Source organism: Thunnus albacares, chromosome 20 (genome assembly GCF_914725855.1).
Source record: "Thunnus albacares chromosome 20, fThuAlb1.1, whole genome shotgun sequence".
Taxonomy (NCBI): Eukaryota; Metazoa; Chordata; class Actinopteri; order Scombriformes; family Scombridae; genus Thunnus; species Thunnus albacares.
Window position 1 is genome coordinate 22,461,926 of NC_058125.1, and position 23,386 is coordinate 22,485,311.

At 37.4% G+C, this 23,386-nt stretch overlaps 2 protein-coding genes and 1 long non-coding RNA gene across 3 annotated transcripts in view; 2 read left to right on the top strand and 1 right to left on the bottom strand.

Annotated features, from left to right (window-relative positions):
- The first annotated feature begins 1,889 nt into the window (after window positions 1-1,889).
- Window positions 1,890-18,504, top strand: tap2t (transporter associated with antigen processing, subunit type t, teleost specific). The gene is made up of 12 exons (XM_044337420.1): window positions 1,890-2,025; window positions 3,705-4,253; window positions 5,978-6,092; window positions 6,217-6,347; window positions 6,993-7,198; window positions 8,136-8,333; window positions 8,952-9,080; window positions 9,200-9,391; window positions 9,516-9,689; window positions 11,915-12,074; window positions 13,392-13,528; window positions 16,942-18,504. Exons 2-12 carry the CDS (start codon window positions 3,749-3,751, stop codon window positions 17,134-17,136), a joined length of 2,142 nt encoding a protein of 713 aa, XP_044193355.1. The 5' UTR covers window positions 1,890-2,025; window positions 3,705-3,748; the 3' UTR covers window positions 17,137-18,504.
- LOC122971005 lies at window positions 3,526-21,672 on the bottom strand. The gene is made up of 3 exons (XR_006399381.1): window positions 21,582-21,672; window positions 11,283-11,290; window positions 3,526-3,539 (listed from the first exon to the last, which is right to left on the bottom strand). It is a non-coding gene; the product is annotated as an uncharacterized LOC122971005 (long non-coding RNA).
- acsf2 (acyl-CoA synthetase family member 2) overlaps window positions 19,797-23,386 on the top strand; it is a 37,944-nt gene continuing 34,354 nt past the window's right edge. The window contains exon 1 of the mRNA XM_044337422.1: window positions 19,797-20,164. Within this exon, the coding sequence (XP_044193357.1) occupies window positions 20,043-20,164 (122 nt within the window). The 5' untranslated portion in view covers window positions 19,797-20,042. The remainder of the gene's footprint in view (window positions 20,165-23,386) is intronic.

Sequence of the window (23,386 nt, forward strand, 5' to 3'; positions counted from 1 at the left end):
CAACAAAGCAAAGCAAAATTATCAATTGTGGGTTCCCCCGGGAACTAAAATTCAGCAGACTCACTGTGTGGAAATTACTGTACTTTGTGGTGATCTAATTTTACATTTGTTCAGGAATATGTGCCACCAAAGCAGGATATGAACTCAGTGTAAGGGCCTAAAGGCAAGTCCTGCAGGTTAATCCAGACCCACAACGGGGTCATAGGATACTAACGCATCAATGACATACAGTAGTTTGACTTCTACAGTGAAAGAGTGCATTGTACATGTGATAAGTTACTATTTGCATGGTTCATTGATCATTCTATATATTTCTGCTTCTCTAATGATCAAGTCTCTGCTGTTTTAGTTCTGCATTCTCAAGTGTTAAAGGTAAAACAAATAACAAAAACCTTGTTTCTCATATTTTTTTGTGTTATCAGACTATTCTTGTTTTTTTAGAATAATGCAAAACAGGGAAATATCAGAGAAAATAAATACACAGCAGCTATGAAATTACAAAACATACAATTGAAATATATATATAAAATGGGTCTCACAATGTTGTCTTCCAACAGGATAGCAGATTTTCATGCTTTGTTGTTACAAAGATTGGTTTAAGGATACTTAAGTCAATATATATTTATATTATCTAATATCACGAATTTGCATCAGGGGGGTTTATAATCTGTACAGTATTCAACATCCTTTATCCTCAGACCCTCAATTAGAATAAATTAAAAAAAAACAAAAAATTCCTCTCTCCATGATTCTCAAAGAAATCAAAACCTTTTCACATATTTGTCAAATTTCACATTTCCAAATAAAAATTCTGTTTGACTTTGGAACCGATCCTACAAGATAAAGTCTAAAGAGACTTAAGGATAGGTTCACAACTGTCCATATGAACAGTGAAAGAGGTTTTCCTCGCTGTAATCATTCCTCCTGTTCATACATGGCTATTAAAAGATCCTTCAAATGTACTTTCGATGTAAGTGATAGAGGCCAAAATCCACTGTGTGTCCACACAGTCCTTTAAAAGTTGATGTGAAGCTTATATGAGGCTTCAGCAGTCTGAGTTAGTCATATCAAGTGGATATCTGACACATTTACAGTCTTTTTAGCATCAGATTCCCTCTTTGTGTTTCCATGGACAGTGTTTCCCTGTTGAGCTGCAGTGGAAATATAGTAACAAAAAGAAGGACTTTGGCACTAAAAAGACTGTAACGTTGAAAGATATCTACTTGATATGACTCATTTGGACAACTAAAGCTTCATATTACATTCAAATATACCTTAAAATACGTTTTTGCACAGAAGGAGGACTGTGGATTTTGTCCCCCATCACTTACACAGTAAGTGCATTATGAAGGGATCTTCTAATGGTCAGTATGAACAGGAGGAATGATTACAGCTAGAAAAACATGTTTCAATGTTCATTCAGGCTCCTGACTGTTGTTTTAAGACAGACTTTGTGAACCTGTCCTTCAAATTCAAAAGGCCCATTACATCATTATAACAAAATAAATATTTTAGAAAATATATAACAATAACAAAATACAAATGATAACATAAATAATAAAATACATAAAACATGTAAAAAAAAAAAAAATAAAAAAAAAAGAAGATTTTTTTAATGAGGAAATTGAGTTCAAATATGATTGAAACCATAGACAGTATGGACTATATAGTTTAAACATGTACAGTCCATGTCATTTTTTTTTTTCTTAGGAAGTCATGACCCGCCCTACTCCGTCTCTGATTGGCTTACCCTGATATTCTTACCCTATCTCTAACCAATCTCAGTCCTCATGACTAAACCCAACCAATCAAACAAACGAAGGCAACGAGAAGTAGCCAATCAGAGGCAGAGTAGGGCGGGTCATGAGTTCGCCACCTTAGGACAAAAAAATATGGCTTACACCGACATCAAGTGGTCATAAACGAAACGACCGTTACTGTTACTGATTTGCCTTAACTGAAAATGAAACTAAAAGTAAAGCCAGTAGCAGCTAACCAACCGTCGACTGAAAGGGGAAACACACGGTAAGACACACAAATTATGTATGATAACCGTAAGTTTATGGACATATTAATGTGCCACAGGTTTGTCCAGATAAATGTTAAACAACAGGAAGGACAGTAGTGACCTAAAATGTTTTTTACGAAGTGATATTGAAGTTGTAACACCAGCAAGTTAGCTTGCTACAGTATGTGCAAAAAGCTAAACAGATGTTAGCTTGTGATTCATTCTAACGTTATGAAGTTATGAGCGTTCAAATGATATAATGTTACAGTTGTAGTCGATATTTTAACATGCGGAAAACGTCAGCTAATAACACCTGGCTAACTGTTAATGGTGCTAATATTTCCACACCAGACTGCAAACAGAAAAGTCATAAAAGTAACAGTTTGAGGTGTGGTTTCTACCTCTCATTATGTTGCTTGATAACTTATACACCTGTACTTACTGTGAAGAACAAAATTTTACCTACCTATTCAGATCCTTTACTTAAGTAAAAGTACCAAGACACAAATGTAAAAATACTCCATTACAAGTAAAAGTCCTGCATGAACAATCCTACTGCAGTAAAAGTACACAAGTATTATGAACTTGATGCAGTTAAAGTATTACAGTAAAAGTAGTGGTTTGGTCCCTCTGACTGATATTATATATAACATCATTAGATTATTAATACTGAATCATCAGTGTTAGAGCAGCATGTTACTGTTGTAGCTGCTGGAGGTGGAGCTAGTTTCAACTACTTTATATACAGTTAGCTAGTTTAGTCCAGTGGTTCCCAACCTAGGGGTCAGGTCCCTCCAAAGGGTCACCAGATAAATCTGAGGGGTCGTGAGATGACTAATGGGAGAGGAAAGAAGAAAAAACAGTTCTGATACACAAATCTGTTTTCAGTTTTTTGGACTTTTTCGCTAATCTTTGATTTTTGCTGAAATATTGGATCATTTGAACATTTATTGAAATGAAAGCATGTGAGAAGTTTAGAGGGAAAAATCACTATTTGGTGGAGCTGTTAACAACTCATAGACATGTGAAATGTGACCCCGACTACACACTGCTTTTTGTAAGACGTCAAAAGCCAAAAAGGTTGTAAACCACTGGTTTCATCTTTAACAATGTGTTGTATTTTAAAAGCTTGTTATATTATCCATTGTGTCAAATCTTCATCTGAAAAGTAACTAAAGCTGTCAAATAAATGTAGTGGAGTAGAAAGTACAATATTTCCCTCTGAAATGTGATGGAGTGGAAGTATAAAGTAGCATCAAATGGAAATACTCAAGTAAAGTACAAGTACCTCAAAACTGTACTTAAGTACAGTACTTGAGTAAATGCACTCAGTTACTTTCCACCACTGCCTACAAAGCATAATAACCTCAGAAAATATAATGTATTGTTACAGATTAAAAACCCCAAAGTATATAAAATAGGTAAAATTAACATTATCTCAAACAGCTGCATTATTAAAGTGCTTCTTACACATTGTGTCTCACACACCTCCAATGAGTACTTTTACTTTTTTATGTTTAAGTACATTTTGCTCCCAATACTGCTGTACTTCTAAAGTTTGCAGGACTTTTGCTTTACTTGCAGTATTTAGTATAGTATACTATGCAGTATTTGACGCAGTACCACCAGCATAAAGTGATCACTAGGATGATCTATGTAATCAGTAGACTTTATAACTTTAATATGTGTGTTTCAGGATCAGATTCAGCTTCTTGCAGTCTGTCCGTCCACCAAAGGAAAATGAGGGAAGTGGCAGTATGCGGATCATTCATCCTTTTTTTTGACTTGGTGCTGAGTTCGGCACTGTGGGCTGGACTGGTGCTGCTGGAGTGCTCCAGCTGTGGTGGATTGGCAGGTGTGTGGGCCTTTGGGGCGGTAAAGTGGGCCGCTCTGCATTTTTTCACTCTTACACTGACTGATGGAAAGCCCGAGGCTGTGCTCCGCAGGTTGGTAGCGCTCCTCTGCCTTCTCTCTCCTGCGTTTGAAAGTGGACGGATACTCATGGCGCCTCCCTCGGAGCCTTACACCGGACCGACTCCTAACCTCAGCATGCTGCTCCTGGGGCCCTTGTCCTCATTAATGGCCTGTATGATTTGGGAAAAAGGCCTCTGCGGTGATGGAAAGATGAAAAAGGACGACCAGAACCTGGATACTAGGCGGTTGCTTATGAGGGTGTTAAAATACTTCAGACCAGATGTCCTTTACCTGATTGCGGCTTTCAGTTTCCTCATCTTAGGTGTCATCTGTGAGTGTGAAACATTGACATTCTACCGTATATGTTATGGTTTACCTGCATACATGACCTGATAGCATTTTACAAAGCATTAACTTTACAGTTATACATTTGCAAGATAATAGATAAACCGTTAAAGGATAAGGACGACATTATTCTGTATTTTTCTTACTGTCAACAAATCCCATGAAAAGACCAAAACCAACAATGTGTTCGTCCGTCTCGAGATATTTTCTCCTGTGTTAGTAAATGGTGTGTTTGTTCGGGACTGTCTCCAGCTGTGGACTAATATACATTTAACGTTCTAGTGAAGGAAATCCTCATTGAGATTAAAAATATCTTTTTCAGGAGCGTCCTGGCAATGAAAGGCAGCCATAACAATGAATACAGACAAACAACATAAAACAAATAACACAAAATATGTCTCAAAGTACATCACAATATCACGGTGAAACATGGCAGTCATAAAATATAATTCATTCCAATACAATCATACAACATATTACATCGTAAAGACACTTAAGACTCCTTAAAACAACCCAGTAGCTGTTAAATCCCCAAAAAAGTGAAATAAAACGAATAGGATCAGTCTAACCACAATTAACACATGAAACTAACACATGTAGATTCTAAAATACCCCAAAACATCAACATTTTAACCTTTTTAACCAGGAAGTCTCTTGAGATACATCATCTCTTTTACAAAGGAGACCTGGCCAACATGGCAGCGAACAACAGGTGTCACAAAGTTACACAAAAACACATTAATCAATCAACAATCACATCCAACACAACAGAAAAAGGTACATATGAACCAAATTAACATGTATAAATTACAGTGATGAGGTTATATTCCTGGGTGAAGCCTAGTAACTAAAGTGGTGAGTCTGATACATGCATATATAGGTTATATAGGTTGTCTCTATAATCTAATACAGTTAAAAATGTGGGCTGAACAGGATTTTTTCTTGCAGCAAAGGTTAAAACATAATTCTCAAAGAGGAACCAAATTTTGCCTAATTTAGTGCAGAACTGTTAATAAATATGAGTCCAGAGGAATGGAGAGCCTCGCTGTTCACACACCTCTGTTGGATAATTTTACAAAAGTGAGTGCTTTCAGGATGAGCAAAGGTGCTGCAAGATTTGTTCATTGACATTATTTATTGTATATTTTAATACGGTTTTAAAAAGAGTTGAAAAGTTATGTTTTCAGACACATCCAAAAAACTTCAACATGCTCTGATTTTCCAGCTGAGTTTTCAGGTACAAGGTGAAGTCAGAAATGTTAGCTGTCAGATCAAACATTGGAAATATTTGTCAGTGTAAACAGAGCTCAAAGAAATGCCGATTTGTGATAAGCAATACTGTGAAATTTGAGTTCAATGTGACATCAAGAGACAAACAGATAAGACAGTTGGATCAATTCATTGTTGGTTTTTTGATCTTATCATGGAACATTAAATAAACTACAGAATATCCCCAGACTAGTCCTAAAAGGTGAAAACCGTGAAAAACATGATTCTCTTCTGGCTGAGAAAACACTTCAAGCCTTGAATTTAAAAATACATGGTGGTTAAAGTAAAAACAGCTCTGATATTTTTGAGGCAACAGCAATAATATGAGATATTTGTTAGAAAGTTTAGCGATTACTTCAGTAAGAAGTAGGGTTAACATTGTACAGTATATACGTTATCATTCCTATTCACCTAATCAGTGTCATTCATCTCTGCTAACAGGTGATACATTTATCCCGTGGTATCAGGGGAAGGTCATCGATATGCTAAGAGGTCAATTTCTTCATACAAATTTCTATTATGCGATCGGACAGCTGACTCTTGTCTCTCTTGGAAGGTAATGAGACCAAACTGTTTGTATATTTTCCTTTGTGTTCTCCTGATAACAACAACAACATAATGACTAATCAATCACCTGTCTGATCACAAAAACATAATTTTCAATGTCTCCATATTAACAGCGCTCTGTTCTCTGGCTTGAGAGGAGGCATATTTATGTGCTCCTTGGCTAGACTGAACAAGAGATTGAAGCATCTGCTATTCCACACCCTCCTGCAGCAGGAAGTGCACTTCTTTGACGAGAACAACCCTGGTGAGACAGACACAGTAAACACACGTCACTGTTATTATATTTCTTGAAATATAATAATGGTGGGTAAAGAAATCTGTTTTGAGAAGGTGCCCTACACGGCCATTAGTATGTGGATACATGAACAGTACATCCATATGTGGTTGTTGAACATGTCATTGCATATTAATCTGCTGCTATGAGATTTTGGAGCCTGGCTACAGAGATTTGCTTTCATTTAGCCACAAGAGCATCAGTGTCGTCCAATACTGATGTTGGGGGGATAAAGCCTGGCTCAAGTTCTTCTACACCAAACTGGGAAAACCATTTCTTTATGGAGCTGGCTGTGGGTACAAGGGCATTGTCATGTTGAAACGGGGAAGAGCCAAACAAAGTTGGAAGCTCACCATTGTCTAAAATATTATTGTATGATGTAGCATTAAGATTTCCTTTTATTGGAACTAAGGGGTCCAAATCAAATCAAACAGCCTTAAACCGCATACATTTGGCCATTATGGGAACCCAAAAGTTGTTGTTATTAGAGCTGCAACGATTAGTCAATTAATTGGCAACTATTTTGATAATCAATCAACAGTTTTAGTCTTTTTTTTTTTCTTACAGTTTCTCAAATGTGAAGCTCTGCTGCTTTTCCGTCTTTTCAACACGCAGGACGTCTTTCCTCCCGCCTGCACTCAGACGTGGACAGGATGGGCCGCACAGTCGCGCTGAACGCCAACGCGCTGGTTCGCAGCACAGTCAAAACCCTCCTCATGCTCACTGTGATGTTACGCCTGTCCTGGGAGCTCACTGTGCTCACCTGCATAGAGATGCCACTCCTGGCCATAATACAGAACAAATACATCACCTTGTCCAAGGTAGGTTTGATGAGATTGGACTCCTCTTAACTTAGAAAAAGTTGTATTGTGTTGCTGACATCATTCCTCTGTGAAGTACAGCAGTTTTTTCCATCATCACAAGTCAAGCGTGCTTTTCTTCAACAATACATTCAAACACAGTTCTCCCAGCGAAGGTTGAGATTATGAATCACTTTGCTGATTGGAATTGATCAGTTCAGCTTAAAGATTCATAATCGCTATGTAGCTTGTTCATTGTTTCTAAACTAAGCAGTCACATCATCATTTATAATGTCGTCTGTAGTGAGGTCAGCCTGTTTACATTCAGTTTAGTGCCAAACTAGGTCTAAGCTGACAATAGTTCTGTCATCGTCCAGTAAGGGGAGTTCTAACACTGAAAGACGCTGCTTCGGTCATGGGATGCTTCTCATTTGCCTCCTAGTTTTGCTTACTTATGTCCTCGTGTCCTCCTGTTCCCTTGTGTCTTTTAGTCTAAAAATTGGGAGTTATATGAGAGTTGGTTTTGTTATGTATTTTATCCTCTTCTGTATAAAACTGCATTGCTGTGGTGATGCAGTTTCAGACTTCTGTGAAGAATTGTATTGGTTTGTCGTCGCTCAAGCCTCCTTAGGGATCGCTCCTCACTCCTCCCTCTGAACAGAGATAAGGGAAAGTCCTGAACTGATTTCCTGATCACCTGAGGAGGCATGAGCAGCACTCCAGGTGTTAAAGAGATGTTCCCACATCCACTTAACACCTCGTATTCCCAGATGGAAGTTAATGAACTGTACCAAACAGTATGAAAGAACAGCAAGTGACGAACTGAATTGAAGAGTGACATGAAAGATGGAAGGAAGGAAGAAGGAAATGACTTGCAGCACATGTCAAGAAGAAGCATCAGTCTGCTCATGTGCAGCTCTTTGTCCACTTAGTCTGTCTTGTTTTCTTTGTGAAACAGGAGCTGAAAGACCAGATCCAGGAATGCCACGCTCAGAACAAAGATCTGGCCCACCAGACCATCAGCGGGATCCAAACAGTCCGCAGCTTTAAAGGAGAGACAGATGAACTGAGGAGGTATAATAAGGCTCTGGACCAGATGGGCTCTATCAAGAGACAGTCAGGAATCTACAGTGCAGTTTTCCTCTTAATACGGAGGGTAAGATTGTTAAATGACTTATCAAGGAAGTTAAAAGACAGCTTTTAATTAAATGTAATGTCATAAGTATGGAAGTCCATTTCAATCAAGAGGACAAAGAGAATATGAATAAATAAATAAAAATATGCATGTATGCAGATCATGAAGTAAGACTTTGCATCAAAGCAGTTATTAAGTCAGTTTATTTGTCCATTTCACTTTTTTCATTTTATTATAAATTTATTATATTTCATCATAGTTCTGATTTTCAAAGGTTGCTTTTTATTTAGTTTTAGTTTGTTTTTTTGTTGTGAAAAAAAGGTTGTCAACAAATATTTTTTGTCATAGCTTCCATTGAAGAAATGAACACTGCTGAACATGAACCGGACCAGAATGAAAATGCAAAAGTGTTTATTATTTTCCTTTTTATTCAGACCAAATGAACAAAACTACAAAGAGACCTTAGTATTTCATAATTTTGACTTACTGTGAGTATGTTGGCAGGATTGGGCCACCGTATCTTTGTGCTGCTCAAATCATGTTTCTATTTGGTGTTTTCAGGAGCATGTATGATTCCTGCCGTTTAGTAAGTTGTTTTGTAAGTTGATTAATTTCTGTCTCTGTGCTCTTTTCATTCAGATGGTGAGTCCGGGGATAAAGATAATTATGCTGTTACAGGCTCGCAGTCTCATCTCCTCCGGTCAGCTCAGCATCGGTAGTCTCGTGTCCTTTTTCTTGTACCAGAAGCCCATGTCGAACAATTTAAGGGTGAGATGAGCTACAAATATTACACACTGCAGAATCTCCTCTTTGTATTTGAGTTGTAAAATACTGTGTGTATATATAATGCTGTTTTTATTGATGAAGATTGCTTGTTTTTGTCACAGGAGATTTTGTATTGCATTGGAGAGACCGTGTCAACAGTTGGAGTCATCTCCAAAGTGTTCGGCTATCTTGACAGAACACCGAAATGTAAGAAGGAGGGAGATTTGGCTCCTAAGAAGCTGCGGGGAGGAATTGTTTTCCAAAATGTCACCTTCACCTACCCGTCATCTCCTCAAGATAAACCTGCACTGAAGGTAACTGTTTAACAGACTTAAAGTTTAACACAGTGTCCTATTCTATCATTGCATTTAGAGTAGTGTTAAACATTAATCCACAGTTGGTCAGTGGATCATTACATTGTTAACGTGTTCTGTGCAGTCAGTTTCTATGGAGCTGAAGCCAGGGAAGATGACAGCGCTGGTGGGTCCATCGGGCAGCGGAAAGACTTCCTGTGTCAGCCTCCTGAAGAGGCTGTATGAACCTCAGGAGGGACAGATCCTGCTGGATGGAGAGCCACTGCACCATTACAAACACAAATACTTCCATCGAAAGGTACAGTCGACTCGGTGGAAGGAGGCTTAAATCACTGCCCCAAATAAAATCATGTAGGAATTAGAGAACAACCGATATGTTGACTGAAACTGGCTCATCGCAGACATATTGTGTTGTGTCGGCTTATAAACCAGCCAATAAATTACAAGAAACTGAATCACAGAAATGCTGAAGATATGTCTTGAAACAGCGTCACCAGTTTTTTAACTGTAAGACTTCCTGCCCAGCACATTTTACAGCCACCATTGTTAAAAAAACAAATTTAAAGGAACCTTATCAAAAATGTTTTATCAAAAAATGTTTTTGGTTGTTTAAAGAAAATTTATATCGGTCAATATGTCATCATATATCAGATTATTTAAACTCTCAAATTTGGAATCGCTCTCAAAAATCTTGTATTTCGTTACATCTGGCACAAACATCCACTTGAACTCAAGGATGAACTGAATAGAATTTGGGGAGTCAAAGGTCAAAAGGTCACCATGACCTCACAAACCACGTTTTTTGGCCATAACTCAAGAATTCAAAGTTTCACACAAATGTCTAATAGGATAAAATAATGAGGTGATGACATTTTATATCCAAAAGGTCAAAGGTCAACTTCTCTGTGACATCATAATGTTCTGCAAAAACACTTTTCTGGCCGTTATTCAACGCCATAACTCAGGAGCAGAGGGGGAGATCGTGACCATATTTCACATTTGCTCAGATACTGAACTGTTGACACTAATCTCGGGTTCCCATCTTGAAACTGTGGTGATTGTTTAGATCTTCTGTGCTGGTTCAAGATGTGTGTGAAACATCCACGTTTTAGAATTCGTAGTTTCTTTGCAGCGACATCCATATCTGAAGCATCGTCTACTGTCATGGCTACAACTATGTGTTCTGTCAGAATCAGCTTTATTGGCCAAACATGTGAACACATAGAAGGAAAAGACACTTAATACCTTTTATTAAATTCCTTCAAAGTCTTCACTACAAATATTATATGAGTCTGGACAGACATGGATGTAAACTGCAACTTTGGTTGGCAGAAGAATACCACCAGGAGGCAGTATTTCTACTTTTGTCTTTTTTTTGTGTAGATTGTCGTAAGTGAAGTTTATTTATTAAGAACCTTTCTAGATCAGTCGTCACAAAATGCTTCACAATACAAACAAGACATAAAATACAAACACAATTTAACAGCAATAGATAAAGTATAGATGAAATACATTAAACTAAACAATGATAATTGTGCCATTCACTGCATCATCATCCAGCAATGTGTTTATATGCACTTCAGTAACCAAGTTACAGTCGGCTTTCTTCAGAAAACTGAATTCTTAACTGTTGTGTAAACGAGAAACCTGGTTACAAAAGCACTGCGTCATGTCTATTAATCCAAAGCTCATACTGGTACCAGTGTTGCACGAATGTTGCATTCAAGTCATGTATATATAGATCGTAATTACAAGCAGCCAAGTGGGAAAAACTGTTCCTGTCAGAGTTGCAATATCAGGAATTTCTGACAGCTGTGATATCTCCCACTCTGCAAAAAGAAACACAGATGTGTCAAGAAACTGGTGGCAAAATGGTTGCATAATCACTGACAGCTACATCTAAATAAAATCCAATATTAACACTAATACAATTCAGATAAAAAGGAGCTATACACTGTTTATTTGCATCTGGTTTTACTTGTTAACAAACTGCTACAAACATTATAACTTAACAAAAAAGCATATTTAGTGTATTAATCTGGTGTTACTCGTCATAAGAGGAGGTTTCTGTTGGTTTTCTGTTTCTATGCCTAAAGGCTTGTCTCATTTGAAAAGTTTTCCTGCTAATTTATTCCCGTCTCTCGGCCTCAAGGCTTCTTCAGTGAGCTTCTCAGTGTGAGAATATGAAGACTGAAATGTTTTTGGCTGTTTTAATCCCCCTTTGTTCAAATGTATAAAACACTCCTGTAACAGTTGGTTCAGTTAGATGCAGCGATCTGGAAAAAAAAACCTGACATAAGGAGCAGCTTGTTGAACACGTTTCCTTCAATCAAGAGACTTTGTGCTAAAAATGAATTGAGAAATACAAACCTGCAGATCTTTGACTCAGACAGTTGGTCTTCACCAAATCTGATTTACATTTGCTAAAACATCATATTTGCACTATATTTATTCCATAAATAATGATCCTGTCCACCAGCGCTGCACTGATGCTAATATGTGTTTCAACTTCATTTCTTTTAGGTGGCCGTGGTATCCCAGAATCCTGTGCTGTTCTCTGGCTCACTGAGATACAACATTGGATACGGCCTGAAGGACTGCACTATAGAGAAGGTGAAAGAAGCTGCAAAGAAGGCCAACGCTGATGCCTTCATCTCTGAGCTGGACGATGAATATGACACAGGTACACAGGTGTCACACACATAAAGAGTACAAATAGATTATTATAGTTGGGCATTAATTGTGCTAAAATAAAACTTTTTTTAATTCAGGAACCATTAAAACCAATCAGCTCTGAATGCTACAAATAGTTATATTTTTTAATCATCATTTAATCTAATAATTCATTTAATTTAATCTTTAATTTAATCATATTCTAGGATAGGTCTAAGATGAAGTTAACTGTCTATTGTCATTGTTTCATTACTGATTTTATTGTCCATTTAATCTAATTAAGGTGCCTTAGTATGTAGGTGTTTTGCTGTGTTAATAGTCCCTTTAATGCAAGAGTAAAGTCATCACATATAATGTTTTTGGACTAATGTATAAGGACATTTAAACAAATGAAAATACACTTATGCTAGAGATATTTTCATATGTTTAATAAACTTACTTTGTAGGAATTTGTTGATTTGTAAACATTACACAGTAAAAAAAACAGCAGTTAACAGACAGAAAATACTTACTGTAAGTCTGTAAATGTACAACAGAGATAGTAACATCATGTGTGGATAAACACAGACAGCTGCATCAACCTTAATCAACCTTACAGCAGCCATACAGCCCATGGCCTTAAAGTGACATGTTAACATGTTTGTTATACAACCAGTTGTTTCAGGGTAAGTGCTACTATGGAAGCGAGATGTTCTGGTTTTAATACTGCAGAGTATTTTACCTGAAGGGGGATGATTGAATAGAAGGTTTGTTGGGTCTGAGGAGTCCTTTACAATGTAAAAACCTGTCCGCTGAGTGTGGATGTGGTATAGTTAAGAAATGCTGGGGAGTTCACAGCCAGTTATTTTTGAAGCTGTGCACTGGATGGGCTGTGTACCATACAGTTACTGAGAGTGAGCACACTTCCTGTTATCGCTCTGTAGAACTGTAACATTGCAACCTTTTGATGCTCCAGATTTCCTTAAAAAGAATAGTCTCTGGTTAGCTTTTTTCAAGTTGTCCTCCCATTTCAGGGGAGAGGAGATTGTAGTCCCGAGGAATGTGTTATGACCCACTCTGATCCACCACTCATACAATAACAGACAGAGTTGGAAAAGTAGTTTAACATTAACTTTTAACAGACATGGTCGTGGCAGACGTGATTCGATGAGGGGAAAGTCTTTGTTTATAGCTGACGGGCAGCGATGAAAGGCCACAATGCAGAAAGTAACTGTTTTGGTGATAATTTAATGATTGACTGAAAAACGGGACGGCAGGAATGGGTTCATGCTGAAATTAAACAGTTTTAATAATCTATAATGAATATATCCATTGTTTGCGTTCACAGATATAGGAGAATGTGGTGGCAAGCTTTCAGGCGGACAGAAGCAGTGCATCGCCATCGTCAGAGCTCTGGTTCGAGATCCGCAGGTCATCATACTGGACGAGGCCACCAGCAAACTGGACGTTGACGCGCAGCACACTGTAAGTAAAACATGGTCATAACATAACAGGAGCTCATTGATTATTATATTTTTCCATTACAGTTATCCCATTTACACCAGACGCAATCTGAATCTGGATACGTTATGAAGTGTTATCTCAATTCAGTCCATATTGCGATCGGGTCTCAATATGCAGATTAGGTAGGCGGAGCTGCCACACTTCTCAACAAACGTGTCCCAACACCTTGAATTAAGCAGCACATTTCCTCCTTGCTACATGGACGTACATCATCTATTTTTAAGTAACATCTTACGAGGGAAGATACGCTGCCTACTACCTGTCGCTTTTTTACAGATAGCAGGAAGAGGTGGAGTAAGATGACCTTTCAACTTGTTTTTTTGTTGTTGTGGCCAAACTGTACAGATTGCATTCACACCTGGCTGAGATCTGATGACAAGTCATGGTATTAACATGTGATTTATATCTGGATATATTATCTAGATAAGGGGGAAAAAAAGCACAAAAAAAACTGAATTTGAAAGTTTATTCTTGGAAATATTAACTGACAAAACCACCACAAGGTTTATTTGTCCCCAGTTGGTTTGGGAATATACAGTGAAACATAGGACACCAATACACAAACAGATTATATAAATACAAAGTAAAAACAGGTGAAAAAAATAGAGCACAAAAGTTAAAACAATTAAAAAATATACAAATTATTAAATATTTAAAATATAGATCTTGAGTGGATATATTTGCCTCTGTTATCTTTTCTTCACAGAGTTTATATGAGAGATGACAGAGAGGTATGAAAGAGGTTTTATAGACTAAACTGTGTATTTAGTTTTGGCTAAAGGAAACATTGAATAGACTGTAAAAACTGTTAAACAAAACAGACTTTTCTGTTGCGTAGCAGTGATTTTGCTGCAGAAATGTCTCTTTAACATTAAACATTCATGACTAAATAAACAACAATTTAAGTTTAAGTTTGGAGAAAGAAGAAACTGTCTTTAACCCTCAGAAAGTCAGTCAGTCTGTTCTATCCAGACTGTCAGATTTGATGGACGGTGGTCGGGCAACATCAGCAGATGTAAATATTGCTGAATCCTGATTGTTGCATCCTGTTGTTGAGTCCTGCCTACGTCAAACCAGTGAGCAGAGCACAGAGACAAAAAGAAATAAAGAAAACTCCTGTTTTCCGTTTTGCATAAATTTAAGCCTCCAGGGCTTTGAATGCAAAGTGGGAATGCTATCAGACCACATCTGGAGGTGGTCTGTGTCGCTTTGTGATTAGATCTTAACCAGGTGTAAATACCATCTGCATTCCCAAGAAAAAAAACCCCACCGAAAAGGTTAAAAGGTCACTCTCTCTTTAACCCTTCCTCTGTTAAAGATATCTGAGTACAGACCTTACAAGAACACTGCATTTTTAAATGGGGTCCAGATTAGAGCCTTTATACCATTTTTACACTATACAATACCTCAAACCATTTCCATTAGTCATTACCGTGTTTACCGCCGTTTTCAGAGGACATCATGAACACAACACAGTTCTCTCGTCTTTATTAGCTGTTTTATTTTGAGAAACCACAAGAAAACGCCTTTTTAACCTGTCAAACAGGGACAGCAGAACCAGACAACCAGCTCCTCTGTGGTGTTTGTTAGTATTCATGTGGAGGTGGTTTACAGACAGGCAGGTGGTGCTACAGTGTTTATATTCTAATGTCCCTACAACATTTTTGCTCTTCAGAAAGTATTATAAACAGATGGTGGGATAACAAACTCTGACTGTGAAAGAATCCAAACATGTCACACACTAAAATTCAATTCATGAAAGTCTGAGAGGTGAAATATTGTAGATACAGTGATTACAAGTGCAGGTTCTTTAACAATTAATATCCAACACAAATCAGGATATGCATAGAATCTAAGAGAAAGAGACATTTAAGTCATCTCAAGTCAACTGTCTCAAACTTTAAACAACCAGCCGGCTTTTGTTTGTGGTGTTTTTTGTGTTTTTGATGTCACTTAATTTGCAGGATGCAGCAATATATAGTACTCTGTTCAGTTTGATCGGTTTGATTAAGCCCAAAGCAATCATTGTGAGAAGTAATTTAAGGTAATGCTTTATTTTACAGGTTCTTTAATTTTATACTAATTTCCTGGAAGTGTTTTGTGTAATTTGCAGATATTTAAAGGCACATTTTAGGACATTTTACAGAAAGGGTGGTGCAATTTGCTAAGAGAAATGGGGAAAAAAGTGTTAAGTTGGTTTATATTTGGGTTGTAGTTCTTAATTCATAAAATCATTAATAACTTAGATTCTTAACACTTCATCAACAGAGGTGTAGTTTTGTGTGTCAAACAATATATAAGCATAATAGGTTGTTATAGCAATGTAAGTAATAATTTTACAGACAAAATTTCTTCTTAATGACCATTAAACGATAGAGACCGGAGCCGAAGTATCAAAATTTAACAGAATTTATTTTCTTGTACAAGAAGGAACGTTTCACAATGCAACACACAGGATGAGGTTACAAAGAAAAAGGCTCCCAGTGGAGCGCCTACAACAGGGTTTTATACACCTTAAGTGGGCGTTACAGTTCTTTTCTTAATCTATCAAAATACAGATTTATAGATAAATAGATATATCACAGGCCCCTTACTTTCTACTAATGTCCAGGACATTTTTTCAACAATTTCCTAAAAGTAGCTGCTGTGTAACTGTTAATTCTTAAGACATTTATAGTTTGACACAAAACTACACACTGAGTATTTTGTGTCTGCTACAGAATTGTTAAGAGTCTAATTTATAAAGAATTTTTGAAAATTAACATGATTATTATTAATATGAATCCAAATATGAGTTGGAACTTAAAAACTAAATCATTTCTTAGAATTTTTACCAAATTGCACCACCCTTTCTATAAAATGTCCTAAAAATCAACCATTTAATACTTTCAAATTACACAGAAAATTTCCAGGAAATTTGTATGAAATGAAAGAACCTGTGAAATAAAGCATATCCTAATTTAACTGTATTGTAGCACTAATAGTCAAAAAAGTTTGATTATTATTGTGATAATACCATTTACCGTGATATTTTTGGCCACAAATGTAGCATGAAAATTTGACACCAGCACATCTTTAGTACAGATGAATCTGATAGCATCAGAATAGGGATTTCTGGTACAACTTCACTTAAATCCAATGTTCACGGAGAAGAGAAATAGTCTGAAGAAGTCAAAAGGCAACACTTAAAGAACATCTTTTCATCAGGTCAGGTGTTGGTTTTATGTATTACAAGTGTTGCAGGAGTTTTAACCTCCTCGATCTGACAGCGTTTTTGGTGGTGCATGTAGACCTCCTTTTTTACATTTCCAGACAAGATATCCAGATACAGATATCCGTAACTTGGCATTTCACTGTTGGTTTCTGTATCTCAGGTGCTGCAGGAGTTTCTGTCTTGTGGTCGGACAGTTCTGGTGGTGGCTCATCAGCTGAAGACTGTGGAGAAGGCAGATCACATCATCTTCATGGAGAAGGGCGTAGTCGTGGAGGAGGGGACTGACGAACAGCTCATGGCCAAGAGAGGACGCTACTATCGTCAGAAAGAGGAACTGTTCTCTTCAGTCAGCTGAGAAAAATACTCAGTTTGTGCTAGTTTCGGTTAGTTTTGCTTTCGACGGGCCGACACCCATTAACCGATGACTAACCGGTTAATTTTTAAGAAAAGTTGTGACGTATTTTTCGTTTGTGAGAGCTGTCCGACAGTCAGCGGTCAGAGCTAACGTTAGCCTGACTTTTAGCTCATCCTTCTTCTCCTCAAAGTGTTTTTAATGAGTTTAGTCACAGTAGCTCTAAATGGCATAAGGTACTCGGGCTCAAGGTATAAATATAAATGATAATACGACCCTGCTTATAAGATGACTCCCCCCCTTTTCCACCAGCTGTTTTTTTAAAAATAACATTACTTTTTGAATATAACTTACATCATAGTATAGTATACTCACACACTCTCCTGCCAGGCTCTTGGAAGTGGTAAACAAATTATTTTCTCCGGCAGTTAGCATTTATAAGGCTGCTTGTTTATCTTCTTGAGCTCCTTATCATCTGTCCAGTGGTATTTGGCAGCTTCCGTTTCTGCAGTAGAGACCTCTGAAGACGCTTTGGATTCGTTTTCACTTGTCATGAATTTATTTCCTCCGTGGCAGAAAAACATGTTACACGAGTCTTCAGAAACTCCTGCGGGTTAAACTGGACTAACAAAATACTTTTAGGGCTGACTGACCCTAACACTCTCACTGTAAACAGACTTTAGGACACTTTCCTAGCAACATTAATGCTACACACAACCCATAATGCAACACTCCATGTAGAAGAAGATATTGTGAACACATCACTGTCTAGCTGTTAGCGGAGTGTGTATGCAAATTAACCTGTAGACTGACATGAGTAACCGGTCAAAAACATTCTTGGCAGTTAAGCGATTTACTGTTGACATTCCTAGTTTGTACATACGCTTAAAACTGGGTGACTGAAATGTGTAAATAATTCTCCTCACCTGGTAACCTGCTTGTTTTTCATCATGTACGGTGTGAGGATATTTGTTTGTGCAAAAATTATCTATATGAAGGGGTAGGAACATGCATGTTTCATGTGTGCCAAATATGAGTATTATTTATGTTTTTACTTGTCTGTCGTAAAGATCTCAGAGTTGGATGTCATCAGACTGACCAGAGAACAGTTATGTCACCATGACAACAGACACATCAGACTGATGTTAAAAGTTTACTTTAAATGAACCTCTAATGTTCCAGTGAGTTCATCAATTATGAGTTTTGTTTTATTGCACTTTTGTTCTCAGTCATTAAAAATGTGTTTTTTGTCTGTAACAGAAAAAAAGATTTAAATTTTGCAGGTGGAGGAATGTCTTTACCATCATGATGTTGTTTTAAGATGTTTTAAAAATGTTTTAAGACATATAAACACTCTACATTGATTATTAATTTGTGTCTAATATGGTTTTTCTAGTTTAATTATGATGTCTCCACCTTCACTGTAAAGTCAATTCTCAGTGTTTGTGCTCTGGAAGCTTCAAGTTTCCACATCACACTTGTTTAAGTTGCATAATGAACCAGGATTGGCTAGTTGTGATGTCACAAATCATGCTCGTAGGTCCACGTGTTAATCTGAGACTTTAAAGTGAGCTCAGAGAAACGTTCCTCCTCCAAACTGCACAGAGAAGCTCAAACACCCAACAGAAGGAACAAGAAGAAAGACACATTTTTGAATGGAGGCTTTGAATACAATCTTAATAGTAGAATCAATTTGTTATTGGTTTTGGTCTTTTCAAGGGTTTTGTTGACAATTAAAAATATATAGTATATCAGACTTGTCCTTCAAGGTCCAGACTTGGTATAATAACTTTAGTGGTAAAGAAGCTGTCAGCTGTAGTGGACATCGTGCATGAAACCTGCCATGAGCTAAACCTCACATACTCAGGTCAAGTTTGACCCATTTTTACGTTGAATAGCAATAAAAACATTAAACACCTCCTGAAAGTTTAAACTTTTCCTAAGTGACCCAGAATATAGAAAAAATTGTGAAGTCTGTCTTAAAATTACAGTCAGGAGCTCAAATGGACATTGAAACGTTTTTTTTTTGTTGTTGTTGTTTTTGCTGTAATCATTCCTCCTGTTCATACTGACCATTAGAAGATCCCTTCATAATGCACTTACAGTGTAAGTGATGGTGGACAAAATCCACAGTGTTTCTGTGCAAAAATGTATTTAAAAGTTTATCTGAAGCTAATATGAAGCTTCAGCGTCCAAATAAGTCAAATCAAGTAGATATCTTTAAACGTTACAGTCTTTTTAGTGCCAAAGTCCCTCTTTTTGTTACTATACTTCCACTGCAGCTCAACAGGGAAACACTGTCCGAGGGAAACACAAAGAGGAAATTTGATGCTAAAAAGACTGTAAATGTGTCAGATGTCCACCTAATATGACTAACTCAGACTGCTGAAGCCTCATATAAGCTTCACATCAACTTTTAAATCCATTTCTGCTTAAAACAAGGACTGTAGAATTTGTGTCCCATCAGTTACAACATAAGCACATTTGGAGGGGATCCTTTCATGGTGCGTGTGAACAGGAGGAATGATTACAGCAATAAAAACCTGTTTCACTCTTCATTTAGGCACCTGATTGTTTTAAGACAGACATGAAAAATTGTGAACCTGTCCTGATACGGTGTGGATGTAAGATGTTTCCTTGCAGCGCTTGGCGCCTCCTACAGGACCTGTAAGCAGGATCTGCTTCATCAGAACACATTGTGTCAACACCGGTGACGGATCAAGGTCCGAGCACGGAGACACAGTTAGTAATTTTCCCCAAAACAAGAGGAGCTTCCTGCCGTACTATCAGTCTGGTTGTTTCCTTCAGTGCACAGCAGACGACCTGAAGGATCTCCATCCGTTGACTGAACCAGACCAGCAGCTGAAGTTTGTGCAGAGAGGCGCGGTGATCTGCGGCAGCTACACACAATGATCCTCAACACTGCGCTTTGCTCCAGATCTCTGCGCAACAACTTTGTTTTTTCCAGAACTGTAGATGTTTTGCGGAGACCAAGGACACGTCATCCATTGGTATTAGCTGCAGCAAGTCGGTGAGTTGCTTAAATTAGACTAATTTCTGGACAGAGACCTCAGATGTTGTACCTGGAATCTGCTGGAGTCACTGTCCCAGTATATGTGGGTGGCAGCCCCCACTGCTCCAATTACCACTAGCACCACTGTTGCCTTCACTCCCCACAGTTTTTCTAGCCCCTCTTTTTCTGCCCTTAGTATTTTCTCTCTCTTCTCGTGTTCCTTCTTCTTCTTCATACATATATATATATATATATATATATATATATATATATATGTGTGTGTGTGTGTGTGTGTGTGTGTGTGTGTGTGTGTGTGTTGTACCTGGAATCTGCTGGAGTCACTGTCCCAGTATGTGGGTGGCAGCCCCCACTGCTCCAATTACCACTAGCACCACTGTTGCCTTCACTCCCCACAGTTTTTCTAGCCCCTCTTTCTGCCCTTAGTATTTTCTCTCTCTTCTCGTGTTCCTTCTTCTTCTTCATACATACATATATATATATATATATATATATATATATATATATATATATATATATATATATATATATGTGTGTGTGTGTGTGTGTGTGTGTGTGTGTGTGTGTGTGTGTGTGTGTGTGTGTGTGTGTGTGAAAAAAACAACTCAATATATTCCTTTAGAAACTTTTTGTCAGTGTCTTTCGTCTCTTTTTATTATGTGACACATTATGTGTCACTACTGTGGTATGTCTGTGTAAAGTCAGTGTGGTAGTGAGGGTTGATGTCACAGTGTGAATGGAAGGAAGGAAGGAAGGGGTGAAGGGGTAAAAGAAACCCTAGTGCGGTGTTTTTGCAGCAATCACTGCTGATTGTTTTTATGTAAATTAACCGAATTGTTTTCTCAGATTGCATTTATTGATATTGTGTAAATGTTCAGATTATTGTGTCCACCCCGTTGCATTATTGTAATACCTTCAACAATGAGTGCATTAACTGATTGTATCGGTTATCTGTCAGTTTTGCAGCCTGCAGATCTGCACACTGAACAACACTGAGATGACAAATGAAAGTAAAAAAAAAAGTCAAGTGTTTTTATGACGGGAAGCTGCCACAGGAGTCATTGTGACCTGGCAGAGCTGGCGACCTGGCAGAGAGTTTATTTTTGACATTTTGTCTTTATTGTTCTCAAGTACTTCGCTGTGGTATTGTTCAGATTATTGTGTTCATCCACTGCATTATTGTAATACCTTCAACAATGAGTGCATTAAGTGATTGTATCGGTTATCTGTCAGTTTTGCAGCCTGCAGATCTGCACACTGAACAACCCTGAGATGACAAATGATAGTTAAAAAAAAAGTCAAGTATTTTTATGTTGGAAAGCTGCCACAGGAGTCATTGTGACCTGGCAGTAACTGAGAGTTTATTTTTGACATTTTGACTTTGTTGTTCTCAAGTACTTCGCTGTGGTATTTGCACTTTATGCTACATTATACTTTCTATCCACCAACTTACATTTATTTGACAGCTTTAGCTACTTTTCAGATGAAGATTTGACACAATGGATAATATAACAAGTTTTTAAAATACAACACATTGTTAAAAGATGAAACCAGAGGTTTCATTTCAATAAATGTTCAAAGATCCAATATTTCAGCAAAAATCAAAGAATAGAGAAAAAGTCCAAAAAACTGAAAACAGATTTATGTATCAGAACTTTTTTTTTTCTTCTTTCTTCTACAACAGTTACATGCTGCTCTAACACTGATGCTTCACTATTAATAATCTAATGATGTCATATATAATAATATATCAGTCAGAGGGACCAAACCACTACTTTTACTGCAATACTTTAACTACATCAAGCTCATAATACTTATGTACTTTTGCTGTAGTAGGATTTTTCATGCAGGAGTTTTACTTGTAATGGATTATTTTGGTACTTTTATTTAAGGATCTTAATACTTCTTCCACCACTGTTTCTGCGCAATTATCCAGTACATCCCCATGTGTGTAAAGTTGTATTAGAGTATTCCTCATAGTAGTGTGTATAACCCACCTTGGCACTGTGAGCAGAGACTGTGGTGATAACATAGGGCATCCTGTTTTTCTGCAGTGGTAGCCCTCTGCTCCATCACCTCCCCGAACATAAAGCAGACTGAGCAACTCGTTCACATCATAGTGAACGTGAACGCTCCCTATGTAGATATAGAGGACTCATTCTAAGGTAATGAAAACATGATTCTTATTTTCACAGGATTGTATATTAATTAAAACATACTTATGAATATTATATTCCATTTCTGCCAGTAGATCCCTCTAAATCTTACACACTGGTCCTTTAAGTAAAGGATCTGAGTACTTCTCTCACCAGTGATGATCACTGCATTGTTATAGAGGCTATAATAGTAGTGTTCACTTTAACACAATTAAAATACTACTTACATGTACACATCAATGAATCAGTATTAATATCAACACTCTTACCTTATTTTGAGTCTCTGTGTTGAAGATGGGTCCTGGGTCAGATATAAATTTAATAACTATAACATTTAAGGTCATATTGCTCTTGCAAGGTACACATTCCTAAATGAATTTGTAATTTAAGCAGCTATAATTTTTTTATAATAACATTGTCTGAGCTGACAGTGTGTAATGTGTTGGTTGTGACTTGTAGTGATGAACCTACAGAGAATTATCAGTGACTCTGCAGCTCCCCTCGGCTTTATGGATCATGCCAAACTAAGGGAGTGTTTGAGATCAGTCATTATTTGACAAGCTAAACATAGGTGTGTGTTCTGAACTCAGTTGACAAACACCCCTGTTTACATTCCCAGAGTTTTGTTGTGCTTTGATTATTTTCTTCCTCATTCTTCTCCCACACTAACAACATGTGTGAGGGAGACACTCTAACTGCTGTTTATTTGAGCCTTCAAAGGGGTAAAATTGGTCAAAAGTGATGCAGCAAGTGGACCAAGACATCCTGACTTTTATCCTCCAAAAATCCTGGATCCTACATTTCCCATAATGCAACAATAATAGCAGTATTTCGATAGGTTTCCCTTGTCTGGTAAACGTCTGAGGCTTTCAAACTTCATGCTCAAGTTTGTAAAGCAGGACTTCTGTTAAAATGTGTAGTCTCAGAGCTTGAGCCATGATCATCAAGTTCAAATTGTTTCAACTTTATATCTGAATTGTACATAAAAATTAATTTTCAGTGTTTTATGAACAGCTGATTTTGAGTCGTATTGATTCTTCACAGTTTGCTGTCAGAGTTAAGAAGT

Bases quoted from the DNA above. Each gene is read 5' to 3' on its own strand.
- tap2t (XM_044337420.1), top strand. From the start codon at position 3,749: ATGAGGGAAGTGGCAGTATGCGGATCATTCATCCTTTTTTTTGACTTG. The intron at 7,199-8,135 runs GTAGGTTTGATG...TTTGTGAAACAG, and splicing joins AATACATCACCTTGTCCAAG to GAGCTGAAAGACCAGATCCA. The intron at 8,334-8,951 runs GTAAGATTGTTA...CTTTTCATTCAG, and splicing joins TTTTCCTCTTAATACGGAGG to ATGGTGAGTCCGGGGATAAA.